The following is a 21,089-nucleotide window of genomic DNA, read 5'->3' as shown; positions in this document are numbered from 1 at the left end:
CGGGAAGGGGCGGTGCCTGCTCAGAGCCTGTGACGCTCCCGAGAGGCAACGCAGCACTGCAATGCAGGTCCCTGGCTCTGGGGCCTGTGATGTCCGTGAGCGTACATGCTGGAAAACAGGCTAGGCCCCAACAAGGCCTGGGCCCTTCTGAGGAACATTCTAGAAAGGCATACCCAAAGCCTTGGAAATCTGCACAGGTGTTCTAAGGAATGTTCTGGAAAAGCATACCCAAAGCCTTGGACGCGCGCACAGGCTCTGGCCCAGAAACCTCACTTCCAGCATTTCTGTACGGACACCCCCAGGAAGATCTGCCCCCCACCGCAGCGAGAGAAGCCTGAGCGCCCCTGTGCTGCGCCCCTGTGCTAGAGCCCCACGTGGCCGTTCCCAGGGACACGCGGCCAGCAGGGGCGACCTCCGTGCGCTCTGCAGCGACGCCACTCAGCACTGGACACCGACGAGGGCAGGCGCGACAACTGTCCCCATTCCCAGGTGAGCACGCGACGCTCAGAGCCCAGCTCCAGCCCCTGAAGCTGCTCGGACTCCCCCGCCTGCCCTGCGTCTCGGGAACAGAGCCACGATCTCGCCCCACGTGTTTCTCGGGAAGCACCCGGCCTCCGGCGCCCGCACCCCGACGCCGGACAGCGACGCCCCGGGCAGCGGCCACAGGCGGCTCTTTCTCTTGGGACGCTCTGACAGACGCCAAGTTTCCTACAACAACAGGCATCCACAACAGGCAAACCAAACTCTGACTGTGAAAACCGGAAGGGAGAGAGGAGAACCCAGCCCTGAGCCCGGCGCCCCGGTGCAGCCGAGGGGATCTTCAAGCCCCACGGGCTGACCCCCGCAGGCCCCCGCATGAGCAGCCCGAGAAGCCGCCCTACCTTTCCGACTGAACCCCGTTCCTGAGCGAGCCCGCGTAGCTCTTCTTCCCGTCGACCGGCATCACGTCCACGTAACCGCCGAGTTCGTCCATGACGACCCCAGCGTGCACGGCCGCCCTGCAGATGCTCGAACTCTGGAAACACAGGGGCCGCGGTCAGTGTGGCCGCCCGGGGAGGGCCTTCCTGTCGCCCTGCGTGGCGTGGAGCCGAGGACACGGCCGCCCCGGCACGGCCTTGTGAGAGCGCCCAGCAGAAAGAAGGGGCCGTCAAAGCAGCAGGTACTTTTCTCCGAAGGGAGGAGAGAACTTCCGCTTTGCTCATGGCCCTGTCTAAACACTGCCGGAGTTTGTGGTCACAAAAGGCTTCCGTAGCCTCGGGTGGCCACTGACGTCATACGTGAGCGTGTCAATTGTTGAATCAACGACAGGAGCCGCTGTGCGCGGACGCCCCACGCAGCACCTCTGCCCTCCATGAGCTGTACTGTGAGGACGAACTGTAGAACTTCTCAGTTCTGTGTGTGGGAATGTGTGCAGATTGTTCAAATCTCTACTTACATAGAGCTGGTCTTCTGTGTACAAGGTGAATTGAAAATGAATCTTAACAGAGAATGGGATGGGGAGGGGAGAGGAGGAGGAGGAGGGGCGGGAGTGGGGGTGGGAGGGCGGGGAAGGTGGGAAAAAAAGTCACTATATTCCTAACATTGTACTTATGAAATTTGTATTCCTTAAATAAAAGGTTTCTTTGGGGGAAAAAAAAAAACTGTAAACCTCACCGAGGCGGGGGCCCTGGGTGGGGGGCGGGGCTGGGCGTGCCCGGGAGCTGCAGCATCGATCCACCTGCAGCCACGCCAGGGCCCCCTTCCTAGAGCAAGCAAGACAGAGCCACGGAGAATCCTGGGAGGTTCCCCCGGGCTGGGAAGAGAAGTCCCGCTCGCCCGGGACACGGGCTGGGGGCTGGGGCTGCCAGGCCTGGGGCGGGGCAACTGGGCCGGGGTTCAGAGGGGATAGGGGCACAGATTTGCGTGATAAGAACGTGATAGAGGCCCAGCTCCCCACGAGGTGAATGTACCCAACACACCGACCGTACATTACCTGCGACACAGAGGGGCTGCCCCAAGGCCCAGGACCGACTGCTCGGCAGCGCCCCCTAGTGCCGCCCTCGGCCATCTGGGTGCCCTGAGCGTTTCCAAGGCTGCAGACAGCGAGGGTCCCAGGACCCACAGCAAAAAACATGCTTTGTGTGCAACACGTTCACGGAGGTGGAATTGAAAGACGATTCCGGCGGGAAACATCTCGAAATTCACACAGTTTTTACGTAACACACGTTTTCCACCCACTTTCCCCCTCCTATGCTATGCATGAATCTCAACATTTTGTGCATCAAAATTAACTTTTTATAAAAAGATAAGTTTTTTACTTGAGAGGGAGAGAGTCAGTCCCCATCCCCGGTTCACCCCCCAAATGCCCACCACAGCTGGGGCCAGTCCAGGCCAAAACTGGGAGCTGGGACTCGATCGGGGTCTCCCGTGTGGGCCGCAGGGTCCCAGCCACCGGCGTCATCAATGCTGCCCCCCGGCGTTCGCAGCAGCAGGGAGCTGCAGTCGGGAGCGGGCGCTAACACCGAAGCCTGGGATGTGGGTGAGGGACACGGCATCCTAGCCAGCACCTGACTTCTAGGCCAAATGGCATCCCACAAACCTACCCTTTAATCCCCTTTTCCGTGAACTTTTTGAAGCCCCTGCACTCTGAACCAGCCTTCGGATGGGACGAGCGACACCCACGTGGGAGCCGGGGCTGCGTGGGCTCCTGGGCCCTGCCCGCGGCGGTGTCTGCGCCCAGGCCTGCACAGAAACAGCCCCACGAGCCACTGCCTCCTCACCGCCTGCCCTGCCCTGCCCTTCAAAACCCACGTCTTTCCGAGCAGGGGCCGCTGCCGGGGCACGGGAAATCCACCTTTCCCTGAGAAGGGAACGTGGCCGCTGTTCCCTGGAACATGCTAGAATCCACACACGCCCCGACCCCAGGCCCGAGCAAGGACTCCCGGCGGAGCTGCGAGCCAGCGTTTCCGCCCTGCACCGACACATGGGTACTCTTTAGTGGGGCAGCACCGAAGACACGGCTCCCCAGGCCCCCAGGCCCCCAGGCCCCCAGGCTCCGCTATCTGAGAGCGCATCGGGCAGGGGGGGCCTCCCCAGAGGAAGAGCCGCAAGTTTCCAATTCAAAGGTTAAAAAGCAATACTGGGGCCAGCGCTGTGGTATAGCAGGTAAAGCCGCTGCCTGCAGCGCTGGCATCCCATATGGCTGCCGGTTCGGGTCCCGGCTGCTCCACTTCCCATCCTGCTCTCTGCTATGGCCTGAGGAAGCAGTAGAAGATGGCCTAAGTCCTTGGGCTCCTGCACCCGTGTGGGAGACCTGGGAGAAGCTCCTGGCTTCGGATCGGCGCAGCTCCGGCCGTTGCAGCCAACTGGGGAGTGAACCAGCGGATAGAAGACCTCTCTCTCTCTCTGCTTCTCCTCTCTCTGTGTAACTCTGACTTCCAAATAAATAAATAAATCTTTTTAAAAAGAAAAAAGCACTACGGGGAGCCGCTGTTGTGGTGGTGCAGCGGGTAAAGCCACACCGGCATCGCCTGCGTCCCACCTGAGTCCCGGCTGCTCCACTCCTGAGCCCGCTCCCTGCTGACACGCACAGGAACACACGGAGAGGATGGGCCGAGTGCTCGGCCCCGGCCACCCGCCTGGGAGATCCCGATGGCATTCAGGGCTCCTGGCTTCAGCCTGACCCAGCCCTGACTGCTGCAGCCATCTGGGCAGTGAACCAGCGGACGGAAGCTCTCTCTCCCGCTCCCTCCCTCTCTCTGTAACTCTGCCTCCAACCTCGGAGAGAAGCAGGGAGCCGTGCAGATGTGAGAGGTCGGTTCAGAAGTGACCTGGCCATGAGCGGTGTAGCGCTGGCTGTCCCAGCTGGCAGGCGGGGCTGGCGTCACTGCTGCCCCCCCCCCCCCAGCACTGTGACTGCGTGACCACAAGGGAGGCCCCGGACTGCCAGGGGGACCCGTCCCTGCGGTGTCGCAAACTCGCCACGGCCGACACCGATGACATCCGTGGCCTCCCATCTTTGCAGGACCCCTGGAGACCAGCGACACAGACATGAAGCCGCTGGAGGGGGCGTGCACAGCTCCCACCCTGGGTGACCGCCGGGCCTCACGCACCTTTCTGACCACTGATGCCCAGTGAGTGTTCCCCGGTTCTGCCTGCCTTCCTCCCACACCCCGCCCCGCCCCACGCATGTGGGAAAGCCTCCAAGTGTCCACTTTCTTTCACGGGACGCGAACACCTCAACACTTACTGATGACTGATACAGGCAGCGAGCGTGGGTGGGACCCGTGCCAGCCCGCGGAGCCTGGCTTCTGTCTGAGAGGCAGGGCTCCGCACGGGTCGCGATTCCACCTGGGCAGGTGCTGCCCCAGCCTCCAGGGCGGTGTTGTCAGTGGACAGGCCACCGAGGTCAGGGAGGCCAGACGCCCCGTCCCAAGTCCCTCTGCGGGCAAATAAACAGCAGAGCCAGGCCTCTGGCCACGCTCAGCACGGAGCAGCGTCAGGGGGGACCAAGGGCGCAGCAGGTGCCGCTTATGGCTAAGAAGGCAAGCGCCACTGCCCCCATCGCGGGCAAGGACAAGGCCCCCAGGGAACCCCCAGCCCAGGGTCCTCAACAGCAGTCCCAGAGCAGCAGTGCCCCTGCACCTGGGACCTGGTGAGCAGTGCAGGTTTCCTGGCTCCACCCCAGCCACAAACGCTGGGGGGGGGGGGGCTTGGCAGCAGCCGGCAGGGGCACAGGTGTGAGAGCTGTGCCCAGCACCGCCGGGGGCAGGGAGCCCGAGGCTCAGATACGGAAGCCTCGTACCCTGCAGCCGGCAACAGGCAACCATTGGGGCTGGGGCTGAGGATGGGGGCTCCTGCCCCAGGCGCTGCCCTGTGGGCCCCGCCCTGTGGCTCCTGCCCAGCTCCCCACAAAGGGAGGGGGGCCTGCCAAGAATCGCAGCCACGGCCCTCGGAGGTCTGGAGACGGCGCTCCCAAAATAAATCTCTCGGCTGCACAGACATTTTCCAAAAGCCAGCAGCATTTCCCAGAACACAGAGTGACCTAGAAACCAGCGCAGGGTGGAGGCGGCTCCTCCTCCCCATCCTCTCCTGCCCCTCTCCTGCCCCCGCCCCCGCCCCTGCACTGCCTACTCCTCACCCTTCAGCAAACACGCAGTGAGCAGCGCACAGCCAGGGGTGGGCTCAGCTGAGCGGGGATTCCTTCCTGCGGGAAGTGGGATCCCTCAAGGGGGTGAGTTTTAAAGCAGCCGAGACAAAGGCCGCTCTCGTCCTCACCAAGCGTCTGTCTCGCTCTCCTTGTGCCCCGAGCCACCTTCTTTGTCTGCTTCATGTCTGTTGTGGGGCACGGACGCCAGGACCTCCTTCAGAAACCGCGCCTCGTGGGCTGTTCCGCCCCGTTGGCCACAGTCAACCTTCAATCCCATTTCTCAGCCAGTAACGCCGTCTGCGGCGTCTGCTCCCGCTCATCTGTGGTAGTTTTGCCCACCCTTTGTTTCCATCGCAACCTGTCTCTGCACACAGGAGCTCGGGTCCAGCACGCAGCCTAACAAGGGACAGCTCCTGCGTAAAGACCTTGGCTTTCAGAACCCGGTCTCAGCCAAATAACTTCCAAGAAGGAAAAGCACTCGTTCAGAGAAGAGACACGGGGGTGGGGAGAGCCGTCACCAAGATTGCTTCGACTTGAAAGGACTGGGGACCTCTGCCAGCGGACGCCACGTCGGTGGGGGGAGGGGGTAAGACATCACCTGCAGAGGAGCGAGGCTCGGCCCCTCGCAGGCTGAGAGGCAGGGTGGTCCCTGCAGCACGGAACCCCAGCCCTGAGCCTCGGCACAGAGGCCAGCAGGTTGGCCAGACTGCACGCCTGATGGCGAGATGGCCGGGCCCACATGCACCTGTGTGGGTCACCGCCTCCCCAGGTCGGTCCTGGACAGGTGAGGGCACGGAGGCGCTTCACAAAGGCAGGCTCCGGCTTCCCTGCCAGAGTCACGGGGGACAAAGAGAAGAAGGGACTGTGGCAGCGGCAGGTGCTGTGGCCAAGCCGCCAGTGCGGGGCCATGTGCGCCGTCTCCTGCCAGCTCTGCGCATGCGGTCAGAAACACGGCTGGTCCCCCGGCTTTCCACAGTGCGTCCGACTGTGGAGCACCTGGCCAAGCCGAGGAGGTGCGGCCCCGAGGCCTCGCCCCCCTCCCCCCTCCCCCGACAACAGCTGGGGAACAGCAGCACCCGGCGGTCGGACCAGCGCGGCCTTGGTTCAGGGCGCAGACCAGGGCCCTTGGGGTCTGGGGTCTGCAGGGGCTACGGCGGTGGGCACCAGAGGCCGCATACTCACGTCTGCATAGATGTTGGTCCCGACAACCCGCGCCGAGGAGGATGGCTCATCTCTACAGAGCGCCGGGCACCGCACTCTGCAAGACAGAACGGCTGTGATGCGGCCGCCCCAGCCAGCGACACCAGAGCCTCGCTCCCTACAGCGGTGGTCATGCCTCCCCAGCCTCTCCTGCCGCCCCCGGGCAGCCTCATGCGTCCCCCCCCCCCCAGAGGGGCACGTGGGGCAAGGGGGCGGAGCCTAGAGGAGGCGGAGCGGAGAGGGGGCGGAGTGGGGCGTGCTGGGGGCGGAGCTGAGGTGGGACAGAGGCGGAGCTGAGTGGAGAGGGGCGGAGTGGGCTTGGCACCCCCCAGGTTGCTCGCAGGGGTGCACCCTGGCGATTACAAGCACTGCTCCATGTCGGGGAGGGGGCCAGGGCCTGCCCTCGGTGAGCCCCAGAATACAACAGGAGGGGTCCCTGTGTGCACGGGGCTGGGAAGGCCTCAGCCTGGAAATGCGTGGGCCTGGGGGTCCGAGAATCAAACCAGGGAGGGCCCCGAGCTTCATGTAGGAAAGGGTCTCCCGGGCGGCGCTGTGGCACAGCGGGTAAAGCTGAGCACGCCACGCAGCATCCCACACGGGCACAGGCCTGAGCCCCGGCTGCTGCACCGGACCTCGCCCCCACTCATGGCCTGGGGGAAAGCAGCAGAGGGTGGAGCAAGTGCCAGTGGCTCCTGGCTCCAGCCCGGCCCAGCTCTGGCCGTCGTGGCCATCTGGGGAGTGAATCAGCGGATGAAGACCTCTCTCTCTGTAACTCTGCCTTGCAAGTAAACAAACCTTTAAAGTTCTGGAACTGAACACCAAGGGCCAGCGCCCAGGGACCAGAAAACCAACATGGCGGCCGGGAGCCATCGGCTGGGTCAGGCAGAGCCCCCGGAGGACGGGAGCCTGGGCCTGCGAGGACGCCCTCTGTCCCTCTCCTTGGGTGCAGTCGCTTCTCCCCACTCACCTCGGGCAGTGGGACATGGGCTTTTCAAACGGGCAGAGCTGAGCAACCGTGGTGTGGCAGTCCAGGTCCTGCACTGTGAAGAGAACACAGCGGCATGCAACGGTCAGGTCTCCAGCAAGCCTAGGCCTCAGGCTACCAGTCAGTGAAATGGGCTGCTGGACTCGGGGCTGGGGGGGGCCTTGAACAGAGTTGGGGCCAGAACCCACCAGATACCCCACAGCCCGCTGAGGGCCACCCTGGAGTGAGCTAACCCCCAAGGCCTGTGTGTGCCTGGATTGAGGGTGACTCTTGCGCAAGGTCGTTTGTTAGGTGTAAACACAACACGTAAGGACAGGCCACAGGTTCAAGTCCTGCCTGCACCATTGCCTACCCAGCTCCCTGCCAATGGCCTGGGCAAAGCAGCAGAGGACGGCCCCTGCCCCCACATGGGAGACGGGGAAGAAGCTCCTGGCTCTAGCCCGGCCCAGCTCTGGCTGCAACAACCATCTGAGGAGTGAACCAGCGGGTGGAAGACCTCTCTCTCTCTGTCTGACTCTCTCTGCAAACTCTGCCTTTCAAATAAATAAATCCTCAAAAAAACAAAACCAAAAACAAAAACGACTGGGCTTGGAAGAACACGGGAGGGCAGAGAAGCACACGATGCTTCCAGGGCCGACTCGGCCCCCAAATCCCACGCAGTTCCCCACCGTGAGCATCACCGGCTGCTGCGTGCCATGTATCACACAGGAGAAAGTAACCAGGGTGTCCGCCCACAGGTACCCGGCGGTTCCCCCGGCTGGCAGAACTCCCATGACGTTGTTCTTTAAAACGTGTCTGGAACACGCAGGCATTATTTTGTGGTGTGCAAAGACAAGGACACTACTCATTCCAGTGGAAAGTCACCTAACCCGAGACCCGCGCCGCAGCAGGGTGACAAGGGTCCCACAGTGGGGGTCGGCGGAGGGAGGATGCGGGGGCAGGGCCTCTCCCCGCGGCTTGCCCGAGGTCATGGCAGACAGCGGCTCAGCTTAGGCAACTGTCAGTCAGCCACCCACTCCCACTCCCACTCCCCCTAACCCACGTGTGCACCTGCTGGGCGTACTTCCCCCCACCCTTCTCTCATCCTTGGCACTAACCACTCAGCCACCCAGCTCTGCTTTCTGCCAAGCCCAGACTCGGGCCTCAGAATCCTTCTCCACACTACCACCCCACAGCAACGGGCACTCCCAGGGAGACCTCCCAGCCGCCCAGCCCCGGGCTGCAGTATTTCTGAGACATCAGGCGGCAACCCCAGGCCCGTGTCTTTGGTCCGCCAACTGGGGCCAATACAGGCATGTTCAGAGAGGAGATAAAGAAAGGACCCCCTCAGGAATCACAGTTCTGAGAACAACGATGCTACGGGGCGTGAGAGTGCGTGGACGCCCGAGGGTTAGGGTCCCGAGGAGGTGGGCCACTTACCTTTCACTTTGGACACCAAGAAGGAGCCGGAAGGCTTGTACTTGCTGGAAGAGAAAACGCCAGGTAAACGCCAACCAACCGGGTGAAGGGCGCACCTGCTCCGGGACCGCCCGCGTGCGACACTTCCTGTTGTCTCCCATCTCACCCCAAATCTTAGAATGTTCTGGAGCAGAGCCTAACCTTGTTGGTACCAAGGACTCCTCCAGCAGGCCCAACGGAGCTCTACTCAGAATGAAGATTTTAAAAACAACATAATCAGGGCCAGAGCTGTGGCACAGTGGGTAGCTGCCACCTGCCATGTGGGTGCTGCTCCACTTCCGATGCAGCTCCCTGCTGTGGCCTGGGAAAGCAGTGGAGGATGGCCCAAGTCCTTGGGCTCTGCACCCACATGGAAGACCAAGAAGCTCCTGGCTTCGGATGGGCACAGCTCAGGGTGTTGTGGCCAACTGGGGAGTGAACCAGCAATGCAAGACCTCTCTCTCTCTCTCCCCTCTCCTCTCTGTCTGTGTGTGTATGCGTGTGTGTGTATAACTCTGACTTTCAAATAAATAAATCTTTTTTAAAAATTGCAAAAGAAAAGGTTGGAAATGGAAATGTATAAATTAGAAAATTCTCAAAAGCTATGCCAATCAATTGTAATACAAAAACAACAACGTAAGTTCATTTTAAAATGTCACAAAGGAAATCAGCCACTATCCAAACAGTCAAACGAATTTATGTCAGAGTTGTAGCTAGGAATCACCTAGCTTCCCCAGCGGGATCCAGACGGGGGTCTCTCACCACTCACCCCATCCCCACCCCCTGGCCGCAGGGTTCCAGTGAGGGCACCAGCCCCACCAGCCCGGTCTGAGGCCGGCATTCCTTATGGAAGGAGAGGTTACATGTCAATCACTAGTTGGCAAGAATGAAACCGATCAGCTTTGCACCTCTGTTCACAGCCCCGGAATCCTACTGCGTGAGGAACCCCCGCTTGAGATGCAAAGCCAGCTGTGGGAGGGACCGAGGCCACGCCAGCCCTGGCCACGCCCCCAGCGCGGCTGCCTGCACTCTCACAGCCCGTGGGCGTGTCCTGTTTGCCCTCTGCAGACTTCCTGCTGTTCTGCTTCCCTGGCCCGAGCAGAGCCGCAGCCAAGAGAGGACAGGGCAGTCCCCATCACCTGCACCCGAGGCCCTTCCAGGGCACTGCCCCACTCTTACAGAACTTCCGCACGGCCTCACAACTCGGCTGCCTTGTAACAGCCACAGGAGCAGTGGCACGGGCCACCTCGGGACCCATCTCTTCACAGCCACAGGACACTTGTTCTCGGCCCCAGCCGGGAGGAGCAGCTTCTGCGGGGAGTAGCGCAATCCCCCCGTAGCCACAGAACAGCAGGTGACTGGCACCTGGAGGTGCTGCCACGAGCAGGAACCGGAGGGGGCGGGCACCCCGGGCGTGGAGGCAGGAGCCTTCTGTACTTCCTTAACCCCTGTGGGAATGCTGCCCCTTTTCAACCATTAGTGGCTCCCTGCACGGGGACCAGCTGGGGGACTGCCCTGAGCCTGGGCGTGGCCGCCCAGGGAGGCACACATGGCTGGAGGACACGGAAGCAGGTGTGTTGGATCTCCATGGGTAGATCAGATGGGAGCCCCCGAGACCAGGCCCCTGCCCCCAGCCTGCCTCCACTGCCCAGGAAGCCAGAGTGACAGGGCGGCCCCGCCCACCCTGGCTGACAAACATCATCTTGGGGATCAGCAAATACGCGTTGGGACCAGATCTGGGGATCTGGCACAGACCCGACTGGCTGAGCACCTCCACTCCCAGGACCCCAAACCCCAAACGCTTGGAGGGGCCGACGGGGCAGGACCGCACCTCCGTCCGGGGGACACAGGCTCAGCGGCCTGGGGCGGCCTCCACGCCCCTCCGCTCCCCAGCACTCCCGCGTCTCTGCCCGGCTCCTCACTCCCCAGCAGCCTCGGCGCAGCGTGAGCCAGGACCCCGTTACCTCAGAGACTCCACGCCGTGCTTCTGCGACTTCACGAAGAAGGGCTTCCTCCCGTTCCTGGTCACGTCCACCAGCCCGCCCGTGTCGTTGAGGACCCCGTGGTGGAGGGCGGCCCGGCAGATGCTGGACGACTGCGGGGGAGGGGACCCCTGAGTCCTTTATCAGGAAAGCCCCAGGCATCTGCGCTCAGCCCACGCGCGCCAGGCCCGGGTGGGTGGGTGGGTGCGTGCACACATGTGTACATGTACATACACACACACACACACACAGGCCCATAACCGCCTCTTTGTTCCGTGGGTTGTTTATCTTGAAAACCCCATCGGAGGCGCTTCAGGAAGTAGGCGGGGGACAAACAGCCCTTTCTGCCCACAGAGCCGGCTGAGCCAGCCGGGGGCCGGGGGGCCCAGCCCGGGCCCAGCTCCACACCGCGGCAGCACCAGCTGGCGAGCTGGCACGTGTGTGCAGGGAGCGGCGCCGGCCACGCCGGGTGAGACGGATAAACCTTGTCCCCCCAAACCACCTGCCTCCCTCGACACACAGCAGCCCCCACTTACACTTTCATAGAACAGAGACCCAAAGATCTTGGTCTTGTCGTGCAGGCAGCCGGCTGGGCAGTGGTACCTGCAGGGAGCAAACAGTGCAGCGGTCAGGGGACCCGGCGCTGGCACCTCACAGCGGCTTCCAGGTCACCGCACACGGGCAAGGTCAATGGCAACGCTTCCCTTGGCTCGGTTCCCGAGCAAGCCACGACCGAGCCAGGCCCACGCCGAAGCAACACGGCGGCCCCGCCTGCTACCTTCACGTGCCTAACTGGAGGGCACGAGAGGACACAGGCGACTCGGAGCAGGGACGGGGGGCCTCAGACACACCCCAAGCCCATCACGCCACAAGGCTGAGTTTGGAGGGCCAGCCACCTCCTAGGGATCAAACCACACATTTTTTTTTTTTAACAGAGTAAAACCCAGGCAAGATTGCCGGTCATGAAAGAATTAATACCCTAACTCCGCAGGACACCTCAGAAACCCACAGCCTCTGCCTCCCGAGTTTCCAGGGTAAAGTACACAGCACGGCCTGGGTGCAGCTCTCCCCACATTGACCACTGTGCCCGTCCCCCGTCACCAACGTGGTCATCGGCTGCCCCCAGCCGGCTGAGCAGGGCACTGGGTGTGGCTATGGCAGGAGCGCAGCCTGGGCCGCCCGAGTCTCCTTCCCGACGCCCCTGCCCAGGTGTGTGCCAAGCGCAAATCCCGGGATACAAAACGGGAGCTGTCGTCTAACGAGTGCTCTACGGAGCCCAAGTTGGCCCGGGAAGAACCGAGGCCAGGATCAGGACGACAAGGAGACACGCTTTTCCCATCGCAAACCCTGTTCGCCCCTCGTGGCAGACGCTCTCCCGAGCACACGGGCGTCATGAGTGATGCCATCCAGAGTCGGCTCAACCACAGCCCAGCTGCAGGCTGCTCCGGGGCAGCCCCACCCTGTCCTGCAGCAGACCTGGGACCTGCCAAGGCCAAGGCTCTGCCGGGCAACCTGGGCTGAACTGCGCTCCCAGCTGGGGTGGCCAGGACCGAGGGGTCTCCCAGGGCTCGCAGGAAAGTCCTGTGCAAGCCGGGACCAGGCACGGCTTCTGTGAGCTCCATTTCCCCAGGAGCCGGGCAGGACGCGACCTCTGACCCACAGCACAAGGGGGCCCAGTCAGACCTCACCTGTTGCACGTGGACCCTTGGCACCTGTCCTTCATCTTGGTGTCGCACTGGATGACTTGCGCTGGGAGAGAACGTGGGGACGCACGTCACCACAGAGCGAGTTCAGGTTAAAAGACCCCTGCCCACTCCAAGGGACCTTCCGGAAGATTCTAGAACCCATGTCACGGCAAGGGCAGTGTCTCACAGCAGCCGCTTCCCCAGGGAGACGGCACCACGGGCACTCGTGTCTAGTGGCAACGGGGCTCTGGACCAGAGCTGCCGTACGGGGGTCCGTTCCTGCCTGCAGGTAACGGGGACGGACGGTGTCTGTGTCCACGGCCAGAGTCTCCGTGTGTGTTCCAGGGAGAACATCAACGTGGCCCGCACACAGCCCCACAGGGTTCTTCACCCGAGCCCCTGGGCCGGGGACCCAGCCATTCCCGCAGGGTCACCTCCCCCCAGCCGCGGTGACCTCTGCTAGGTTGTCCTGTTCCATTTCATGCCAGGGATGGGGCGGGGTCTCAGAGCAGCGCTTCCATGGGAACATGGCAGCCCGCACGGCTACTGGACACTATCAGAAGGCACAGCGGTGCCACTCGGACTTGAGGACACGACAGGGCCCCAGAGACCTGCAGACACAGGTGCACGGCGAGTGACGGCCAAGGGCACAGGAAGACCGGAGGGGTTGGTAACAGACCGGGAGGGTTTCTGAGGAGCTGAGCACGGGCTGCTCCCCCAGGCCAGTCCTCACCGTGCCGTGAGGCTCAGCTGGGAGACTGCACTGGGGCGCGCAGCTTCCAGCCACGTCCGTGAGCGGACGCAGCCCTGGGGGCCACGGACGGGGCTGGGCCCACGCGTGCTGGTGAGGCGCCTGGGGGCCACGGACGGGGCTGGCCCACGCGTGCCGGTGAGGCGCCTGGGGGGTTCCAGGGCACACCGACGCTCTGGGGACACCGAGGCTCTGGGGACACCAAGGCTCTGGGCAGCTCCCGGGCAAAGTGTTCGACTTCCCATCCCACAGGGCTGCTGCACCCACCTCAGATAATCTCAGGGTGGGGAGACCTCAGCTGCCGCTGGGGACCGCTGAGTGCACAGCACCCCCACGGCACCCCGGCACAGGCTGGTCACCCCCACGTCATGGATGGGCAAAGGGCAGAGTCTCAGCTGGCGCCGGTCTCAGCGCTGTCCCCCAAGGGGCCGGTGCTCCAGCCAGGAGCCCAGACGGGACAGGGAAGTCTCAGCTCGCACCCCGCCCGCGGAGAAGCGCCGCCCACTCCACTCCTCCAAGGCTCGCTGTGGACGTGGCTTACAAACACCATCTCAGGGGCCGGTGTTGGGGCACAGTGGGTAAGCCGCCGCCTGCAACCATGGCCGCCCATATCGGAGTGCAAGGTGGCCTCCCGGCCGCTCTGCTTCCGATCGCTCTCTGCGCTAATGCCCCTAGGAGAGCGGCCGGGCCCTCCTGGCCACGTGGGAGACCCAGATGGAGCCCAGAGCTCCTGGCTTGTGCCTCTACCACACCTGGCCACTGTGGCCATTTGGGGAGTGAACCAGCAGATGGAAGACCTCTCCCTCTGACCTGCCCTGTTTCTATCACTCTGGCTTTCTAGTAAGTAAATAAATCCTAAAAACACAAATAAACAACAAAACCCATTACTTTTATAAATGTTTCAGGGCAGTGCTTCGGCAAGGCCCGCCCCGCCCGCTCCACGCCCCGCCCCACTCACTCATGTAGCTGCCCTCGCCTGTGCGCTCCGGCTTCATGGGCCTGGTCACGCGTGGCTGCTCCCACACGTATCTTTCTCCCGGAATGGACGCCGTCTCCACCTCGTTCGTCTCGTCCGTCTCGGGCTGTCGGTCCTGGGTCTCTTCTTAGTGGTGGCAAGCGAGAGAAACAACACGCGGGACTCAGTGGGGTGGCTTCCCCAGGGGAGGAGCGCCACTGGGCGCTGAACTTGCAGGTTAGGGTTCACGGAGACGGAGCAGCGAGCTAGTGGCGCGGCAGGCAGACCCGGCCAGGCGGAACTTCCAGCCGGGAGCGCACCTGGTCCCGCGCCCTCGGCACACGGCCCTCTGCCCCAGGGCTGCAGGCAGCCCCCCCGCAGGCCCCCCAGTCCTGCTGCCCTGAGACTTTCACAGGGCCAGGGCTCACAAGGACCTCACCGCGGCTCTCAGAACCCAATCACGCCGGGCAGAGTCCACGTGGTTCACGGCCCCCACGTCTGCCCCTCCCGGACACTGCGTCTCACGACCCCTCCCTCTGGGCCATGACTGCCCGTTCGAAACTTCCTCCTCGACCACAGCGCACTTACGCAGCGTCCACTCGCTGCCGGCGGCCAGGTCTTCACCGGGGAAGACGGTGACAACCTGCTCACCAGGGCCGGTGAACAGACCCCCAGGACTCCCAGCCACCAATCCTGGCAGGGCAGGAAGACGATCGCTCTTCCCGCTCACCCGAGTGGCCTTGCCAGGGACGACCCCGGGCATCTCTCCACCGGGGACCGCTTCGCACACAGCTGGCACCCCACCACACAGAGGTCCTTGCACCAGAGCTGCAAAACCCTCGCCTTCCACGCTCCCCGAGTGTGAAAGACAACACACACGTCCGGGAGCCCACCTCACGGTGGAACCACCACCAGTGACCGGTGCTGCAGGGAAGCAGGCTAAGCCGCCACTAGAGACCCCGGCATCCCAGGCAGTGCCGCTTCGAGCCCCGGCTGCTCTCATCCGACACGGCTCCCTGCTAATGCACCTGGGAAGGCAGCGGACAACGACCCAAGTCCTGGGTCCCGGGCGCCTGTGTGGGAAACCCGGGTGGATCTCCTGGTTCAGGCTTTGGTCTGACCCAGCCCTGACTCTTACAGCCTCCTGGAGAGGGACCCAGCAGGTGGAAGCTCTCTCTCCGCCCCTGCTCCATGCCTCTGCCTTTCAAACAAGCAATGACATTTATCTTTTTGAAAGCCGCGTTTGGCACACCCAAGCACTGTACCGTAGCCACTTCCGCCTTCACCGTGCCCGGCACCCTCCGGCCGTGTGATGCACTCACACGGCTGCTGCGATCCAGAGACCCCAAAAAGACCAAACCCCACATCCAAGGCACAACTTGTGTCGAACATGCCAGCCTCTCGCACTGCCGTGCCACCATGACGTCGGAAGTGGAGCCGACCAGGCCGGGGGCCATCTGCGGGGTGCTGGGCGAGAACGCTCCCAGGGAGGCGGCGGCCTGCTAGGGCGCCATGTGGTTCTCAGGAGAGCCCTGGCGTCGTCCGGGATTCACCCATCTCCAAGGCCCACCTCCACGCACCCCGACAGCTGTGCGCTGCCTCCGCTTACAGCCAGCAACTCCGCCCACGTGAAGGGCACGTGACCGCTCACCCCGTGCCCATCCGGGCTGGGCCGCCGCAGCCGTCTCCTGGCCGGTTCACTCCCCACCGCAGGCCAAGAGAAGGGAACGGGCGAGAACCGGACGTAGGCAGCCACTCCGAGCCCCAACCCACTCCTGGACGGGCTCACAGCTCCACGACGGTGCCCTGGCAGCCACGAACGCCCCGAGACCGGGTGCTGCCAGCTTCCCTCCCCTCCCCCACCACCATGCACTGCACTCGGCTCCCGACGTGACACGAATGACCAGACCTCCACCGAACCCTGCCACGGAAGACAAAGTACGCGCCCAGCAGCTGGGGCTCCGCCAGCGCCCACGCAGCTGCGCCACCGGCAGAAGCTGCTGGAAGACCCGGGTGAGAGGCAGCGCGCCCTGCGCATGCACGCAGCCACGCACGCCGCCCGGGACTGAAGCCCCACTGTGCTCTGCCACTGGCCTCCTAATCGCGCCTTAACGTCGCCGAACACAGCCTGGGAACGCGGGCGAAGGCCTCCGAGGGCGCCCTGCGCGAGAAGACGGGCGGACGGCCCTCGCCCCAGACGCGCACAAGGAAACCACACTTGCTCGCCCGGGGCAGCTGGGCTGAGCCCGGCCTGGTGCCGGGAAAAGCCCGGATGAGGTCACCTATGACCGGTCGGCTGCAGGCCTGGGGTGTCCACCGCCAGCCGGGCCAGCACCTCTGCCTCAGGAAGCAGCAGAGGGCCCATTTCACAGATGGCAAAACCGAGCCTTGAAGAGCCCAAATGACCACCCACGCTCCCACAGCTGGGATGGGGCCAGGCCAGGGCTCCAGCCCCCCTGCCCCAGGCCGGGAGCGGCTGGAGAGAAGGAAGTCGCGCTTATCCCCGCGTCTCCGCTACAGGTCGCGGCCTTGCCAGCCATCCTCAATTTGCGCTTATTAAGGAGCTTACGCTGATAAGACGCTTAGCCGGAGGCTCGGCATGGCCAGCCGGGAAGGCGGGGCGCCAGCCGGGGGAGCTGGGCACGTTCCTCCCCGAGCAGCGGTGAGAATACCTGGGGTTTCGTCGGGGGCTAAGGACTCGGCGGGCGTTTGCGCTCAGAAAACAGCACTCTGTGGACTCAGAGGCCTCGCGGGACACACCTGCCACCTGGCCCTGGAGCGGCCCGCTGTCGTGACCGTGGGACGGGAAAAGTCGACGAGGGACATAGGGTTGATGGGCGCACTTGGGCAGATGCAGCGTCTGTCGGCCAAATCCAGGGAAGCTTCCTGGAGGAGGGGGCAACATCAGAGCTGGAGGAGGCACGCCCAGGTTCGTCGGCCAGGTGTGCAGGCACCTGCCTTGCTGTTGTGCCTCTCGCCCCGGGAAGCCCCGCAGCGGGCAGGGTGACCCACAGGGCGTGCGACCCCTGCTCTACACAGGCTCTGACCTCGCGACCCCCTGCAGGCCCCTCCCACCTCTCGCCCAGTCTCCCAGGTGCTGCAGGGCCTGCCGATGGAGCCACACAAGTCCCCAGGCTCAGCCACATGAGCCGGCAGCCCTGGGCCACGCTGGGACCCTCCAGGAAAACTCCGGGCACGGGTAACTCCCGCCGGCCATCACCACATGGGCTAGGCAGGGAGAGCGGAGAGCGAGCTCCTGGCCTGGGAGAGCCCACCAGGGATGCACCCTGGCAGCAGGAGAAGACCCCACCCGCCTTCCACATCCCCTGCCCTTGTCCGCTTTGTGCCAGACCCCAGGGACCCAGGAGGCTGAGATGGGTCCGTGTTCAAGGCCACCTCCGGCACAGCAGGTGCTCGTGAGGGGGCAGCAAGGGGTCTCCAGGAGGCAGGGTGAGGCAGAGCCAGGCTGGCAGGCTCTGGCCACTCCCAGGGGGTCTGCAGCAGGACTGGGTCGGGGTGACACGACTCCATCTGGAGACCTGGCGGCGTTCCCTCCCCGCGGCGACAGGCCAAGGGAGTCCCACTGGCTCCACCTGGCGGCGTTCCCCACGGCATTCCCCGGGGGCACCCGGCCCGCTGGCCTACCTTTGTAGCACAGGTTGTTCCAGCAGCCGCCTCCGTAGCTGGGCGGGCACGCAGAGCAGGGTGGGCCGACTTTGTAGGGGGCTTCTCCGATCCAGTTTCCCCTGCAAACAGACCAGGGACACCCTCAGCAGGGGCAGCCACTCCCCTGGGCCCAGCTCACCCAGGGGCCCCAAACCGAGCCACCGGCTGGTTGGAAGGACGGCGCGTGCCGGGTGGGGGGGGGGGCGGTATGGGGTGAGGGCTCTCCTGGATCCTCGGCGCATGGGGTCCAGGGGATTCTGGAATCGCAGGGCACCGCGGGCACTGCGGTAAGACGTCCTGCCGCCTGGCACCTCGCCCGGCTCGTCGGTGTGTGTGCTGTCAGCCCCTCACAGCACGCCAACCACCACCCAGAACGCAGCCCGTGTGCAGGAAAAGCCGGTGCGTCTGCGGTGAGCCGCATCCAGGACAAGGAAGAAGCCAAGGCACAGAGAGGTTAACCGACTCGCCCGAGTCGGTTAACAGCAGTGAGGGGGCAGCTCAGGACCCTGGGCACACACTCTCCCCTCCGTGTCTCACAGGCACTGTCCACTTCCGGCTGGGGTCCCTCCCCTGCCCCCGCCACCCCATCAGATGCCTCCAGGGCCAGGCCCTCTGCGGCACACACTCAGGCCGCCATAACCAGCAACAGGCTGCTGCAGTGCCGTCTAGAAACTTCCATCCCAGGTGCCCAGTCGCCCATGCAGCCCCATGCCTGTGTGGGGGCCCTGCCAACTCCCCCCTGCCCTGAGCCTGTCTCTTCTGTGAAACGGACCCCGAGCAGTGCGAGTCCCCACCCACAGGAAGCCCTCCAGCCAGCATCGGCTCGGTGAAGGCTCCTGTGAGCCATGACTACACCAGCAAGCCCGCCGGGACCATCCCCTCAGTGCCCCCGGGTCAGGGCAGAGGGAGGGGCTCTGCTGTGTTGTCCATGGTGAAATCCAGAGGGGTCCTGAGCCCCCAGCCACGTCCCCGTGGTGCCCAGGGCCCCAGATGTCCCCAACGATGAAGCCCAGCTCCTGCCTCCCAGGCCCCAGGGCTAGACGGTCTCCTTGGGCCCTGGGCGGCCCTCAGCTGCCCCACCCCCAAGGGCCTGAGCCGTGCAGCAGTCCAAGGCCCCCAGCTCCGCCAGGGCCCCTGCACCTGGGTGCCCGCCGCACAGCCCCAGGCTCCGACTCGCTCCTACAGCATGTGGTCGGGGCGCGCGCACCACCACGCAGCCACCAGGAGAAAGCCACAGGCCTCACCCAACACCACGAGAGGCCCACGGAAGCCACGGAGCACAAAGACCGGGCCTCCCGTCTGGCCCCGTTCCCGTGGGCAGTCCACATAGACCACACGGACCCACAGGGAGAGAGGAGAATGGACACAGGACCCGGCACGGACGCCTGCATCCCGTACCGGGCGCGCCTGGGTCCTACCCGGGCTCTGCTTCCCAACTCCAGCTTCCCGCTAACGCTCCCTGGGGGCACAGGCGACAGCTCAAGCGCTTGGGTTCTCGCCACCCCCAGGGAAGGCACGGATCCAGTTCCCGGCTCCTGGCTCCAGCCTGGCCCAGACGTGGTTCTTGTAGGGATTTGGGGAACGAACTCCGGGGATGGGTTCTCGCCACCCCCAGGGAAGGCACGGATCCAGTTCCCGGCTCCTGGCTCCAGCCTGGCCCAGACATGGCTCTTGTAGGGATTTGGGGAACGAACTCCGGGGATGGGTTCTCGCCACCCCCAGGGAAGGCACGGATCCAGTTCCCGGCTCCTGGCTCCAGCCTGGCCCAGACATGGCTCTTGTAGGGATTTGGGGAACGAACTCCGGGGATGGGAGAGCTGTCTCCCTTTGAAACAAATAAATAAAAATGTAAATGAAATCGACGGGCGGCGGCGCACATCCTGCCCTGGGCTAAGCTGTGCCCCTCAGGCTCCTGTACCAAAGCCCCAGCTCCCAGGCGACTGCATCCGGAGACGGGGCCCCCAGGAACGGAAGCCAGGAGAGAGGAGGGCACGAGGCTGGTTCCCAGTAGCAAGCCTCTGCTCGCACGGCACAGGGGGCCCGGCCAGGCAGAGCCCTCGGCAGCACCCGCCTGCCAGCCCGGCGCAGGAACCTGCAGCCGCCAGCACCAGCCCGGCGAGAGGCACGGCTGCGGGGAAGCCCCGGCCGCAGGCCCGGTGCACTAACACGCGTGTCCAGCTGCGCGCCGCAGGCTCATGGCCTTCTGTCTAGAGTGACAGGGGCTAAGGGCGCGAAGACTGCTGATTCTGACCACGCCTTCCAGCCGGGCTTCTGACTTAAGGACAAACAGCCCTGGGCACATACGCCGGCAGGAGCCACCACGCACCTGTCCACCGAGTAGGCCAGGTGAGTGAGGGGACGGGTGAGGGACACCTGCCGACCAGGACATGCCATGGGGAGGGGTGGCTGACAGGGCCCCGTCTGGGATGACAGCCAAGCTGAGATGCGAGAGCCACACAAGTAATTCCACTGTGGAAGGCCCAGCCGACCGCTCAGGGCGCTGCCTCCCGAAACCAGCGGGGGCCATCCTGCTACGCCGTCTGTGACTGGGCGAGCTCTGGCCAGTGGCACAAGGAGAGCGACGCAGGGGTGAGGAGGTCAAAGGAGAGCGCCCCTTCCCTGCCATCCCAGTCCCTTCTGCTGGGAAGACAGGTGCAGGGGCTCTGCAGCCGTCCTGGCACCAAGAGGCATGGTAGGCAGAGCAGGAAGACAGACCAAGCCCGGGGACTCGCTGCCACCGCCCAGCCATCCGGCGCAGGGAGCGCCCGGCCCGCGGCGGTAGACGGCCGGCAGATCCCTCTGTTTCGGCCCTGCCGTGGCAACCGCAGGCGGAACTGGGAACTCAGTGAATCTGCAATAAACCCAGGCTCTACATGCGGCCCACATTACAGATACGAAAATGGCCCCAGCAGAAAAACAGGTGCCACACCCCCGCCTGGAGGCCCGGGCCACCAGCACTCACCCACGGGCCGGGCCGGCAGCCCCAGCCCCAGCCCCAGCCCCAGCCCCAGCCCGCGCTTACTTGGGAGAGTAGTTGCAGACGAGGTACACGGCGTTCTCCCAGATGCTCCCCCACACGTCCATGCGGGGGCAGGTGTTCACGGCACAGCCTATCTTGTTGGTGGTAGCCCAGACCACCTGCAGAGATAGCAGGGTGCGGCGTGGGGCGGGGCTGGGACCACAGGGCCGGCGCTGGGGCGCCAAGGGGCGACCGTTTCCCCCCAACCCTCCCGGGAGCCAACCAGTTCCTTCAGGAAGCAAAATAATAAACAACTGAACTCCCCCTAAGAAAAAAAACAC

General features: G+C 64.2%; 1 protein-coding gene across 2 annotated transcripts in view; it reads right to left on the bottom strand.

Annotated features, from left to right (window-relative positions):
* The window catches only part of CRISPLD2 (cysteine rich secretory protein LCCL domain containing 2), a 49,061-nt gene that overhangs the window by 8,453 nt on the left and 19,519 nt on the right, over nt 1-21,089 (bottom strand). The window contains exons 5-15 of one of the 2 annotated variants that reach the window (XM_062175817.1): nt 20,812-20,927; nt 17,769-17,869; nt 16,884-17,009; nt 14,127-14,270; nt 12,421-12,481; nt 11,269-11,335; nt 10,715-10,845; nt 8,733-8,776; nt 7,296-7,368; nt 6,311-6,386; nt 882-1,015 (exon numbers count right to left, since the gene is read on the bottom strand). In XM_062175817.1, coding sequence (XP_062031801.1) covers nt 882-1,015; nt 6,311-6,386; nt 7,296-7,368; nt 8,733-8,776; nt 10,715-10,845; nt 11,269-11,335; nt 12,421-12,481; nt 14,127-14,270; nt 16,884-17,009; nt 17,769-17,869; nt 20,812-20,927 — 1,073 coding nt within the window. The remainder of the gene's footprint in view (nt 1-881; nt 1,016-6,310; nt 6,387-7,295; nt 7,369-8,732; nt 8,777-10,714; nt 10,846-11,268; nt 11,336-12,420; nt 12,482-14,126; nt 14,271-16,883; nt 17,010-17,768; nt 17,870-20,811; nt 20,928-21,089) is intronic. The other variant, XM_062175816.1, reaches the window with a different exon arrangement.

The sequence above is a fragment of the Lepus europaeus genome, chromosome 19 (genome assembly GCF_033115175.1).
Source record: "Lepus europaeus isolate LE1 chromosome 19, mLepTim1.pri, whole genome shotgun sequence".
NCBI classification, from domain to species: domain Eukaryota; kingdom Metazoa; phylum Chordata; class Mammalia; order Lagomorpha; family Leporidae; genus Lepus; species Lepus europaeus.
This window is presented reverse-complemented; position numbering and strand designations above follow the sequence as displayed.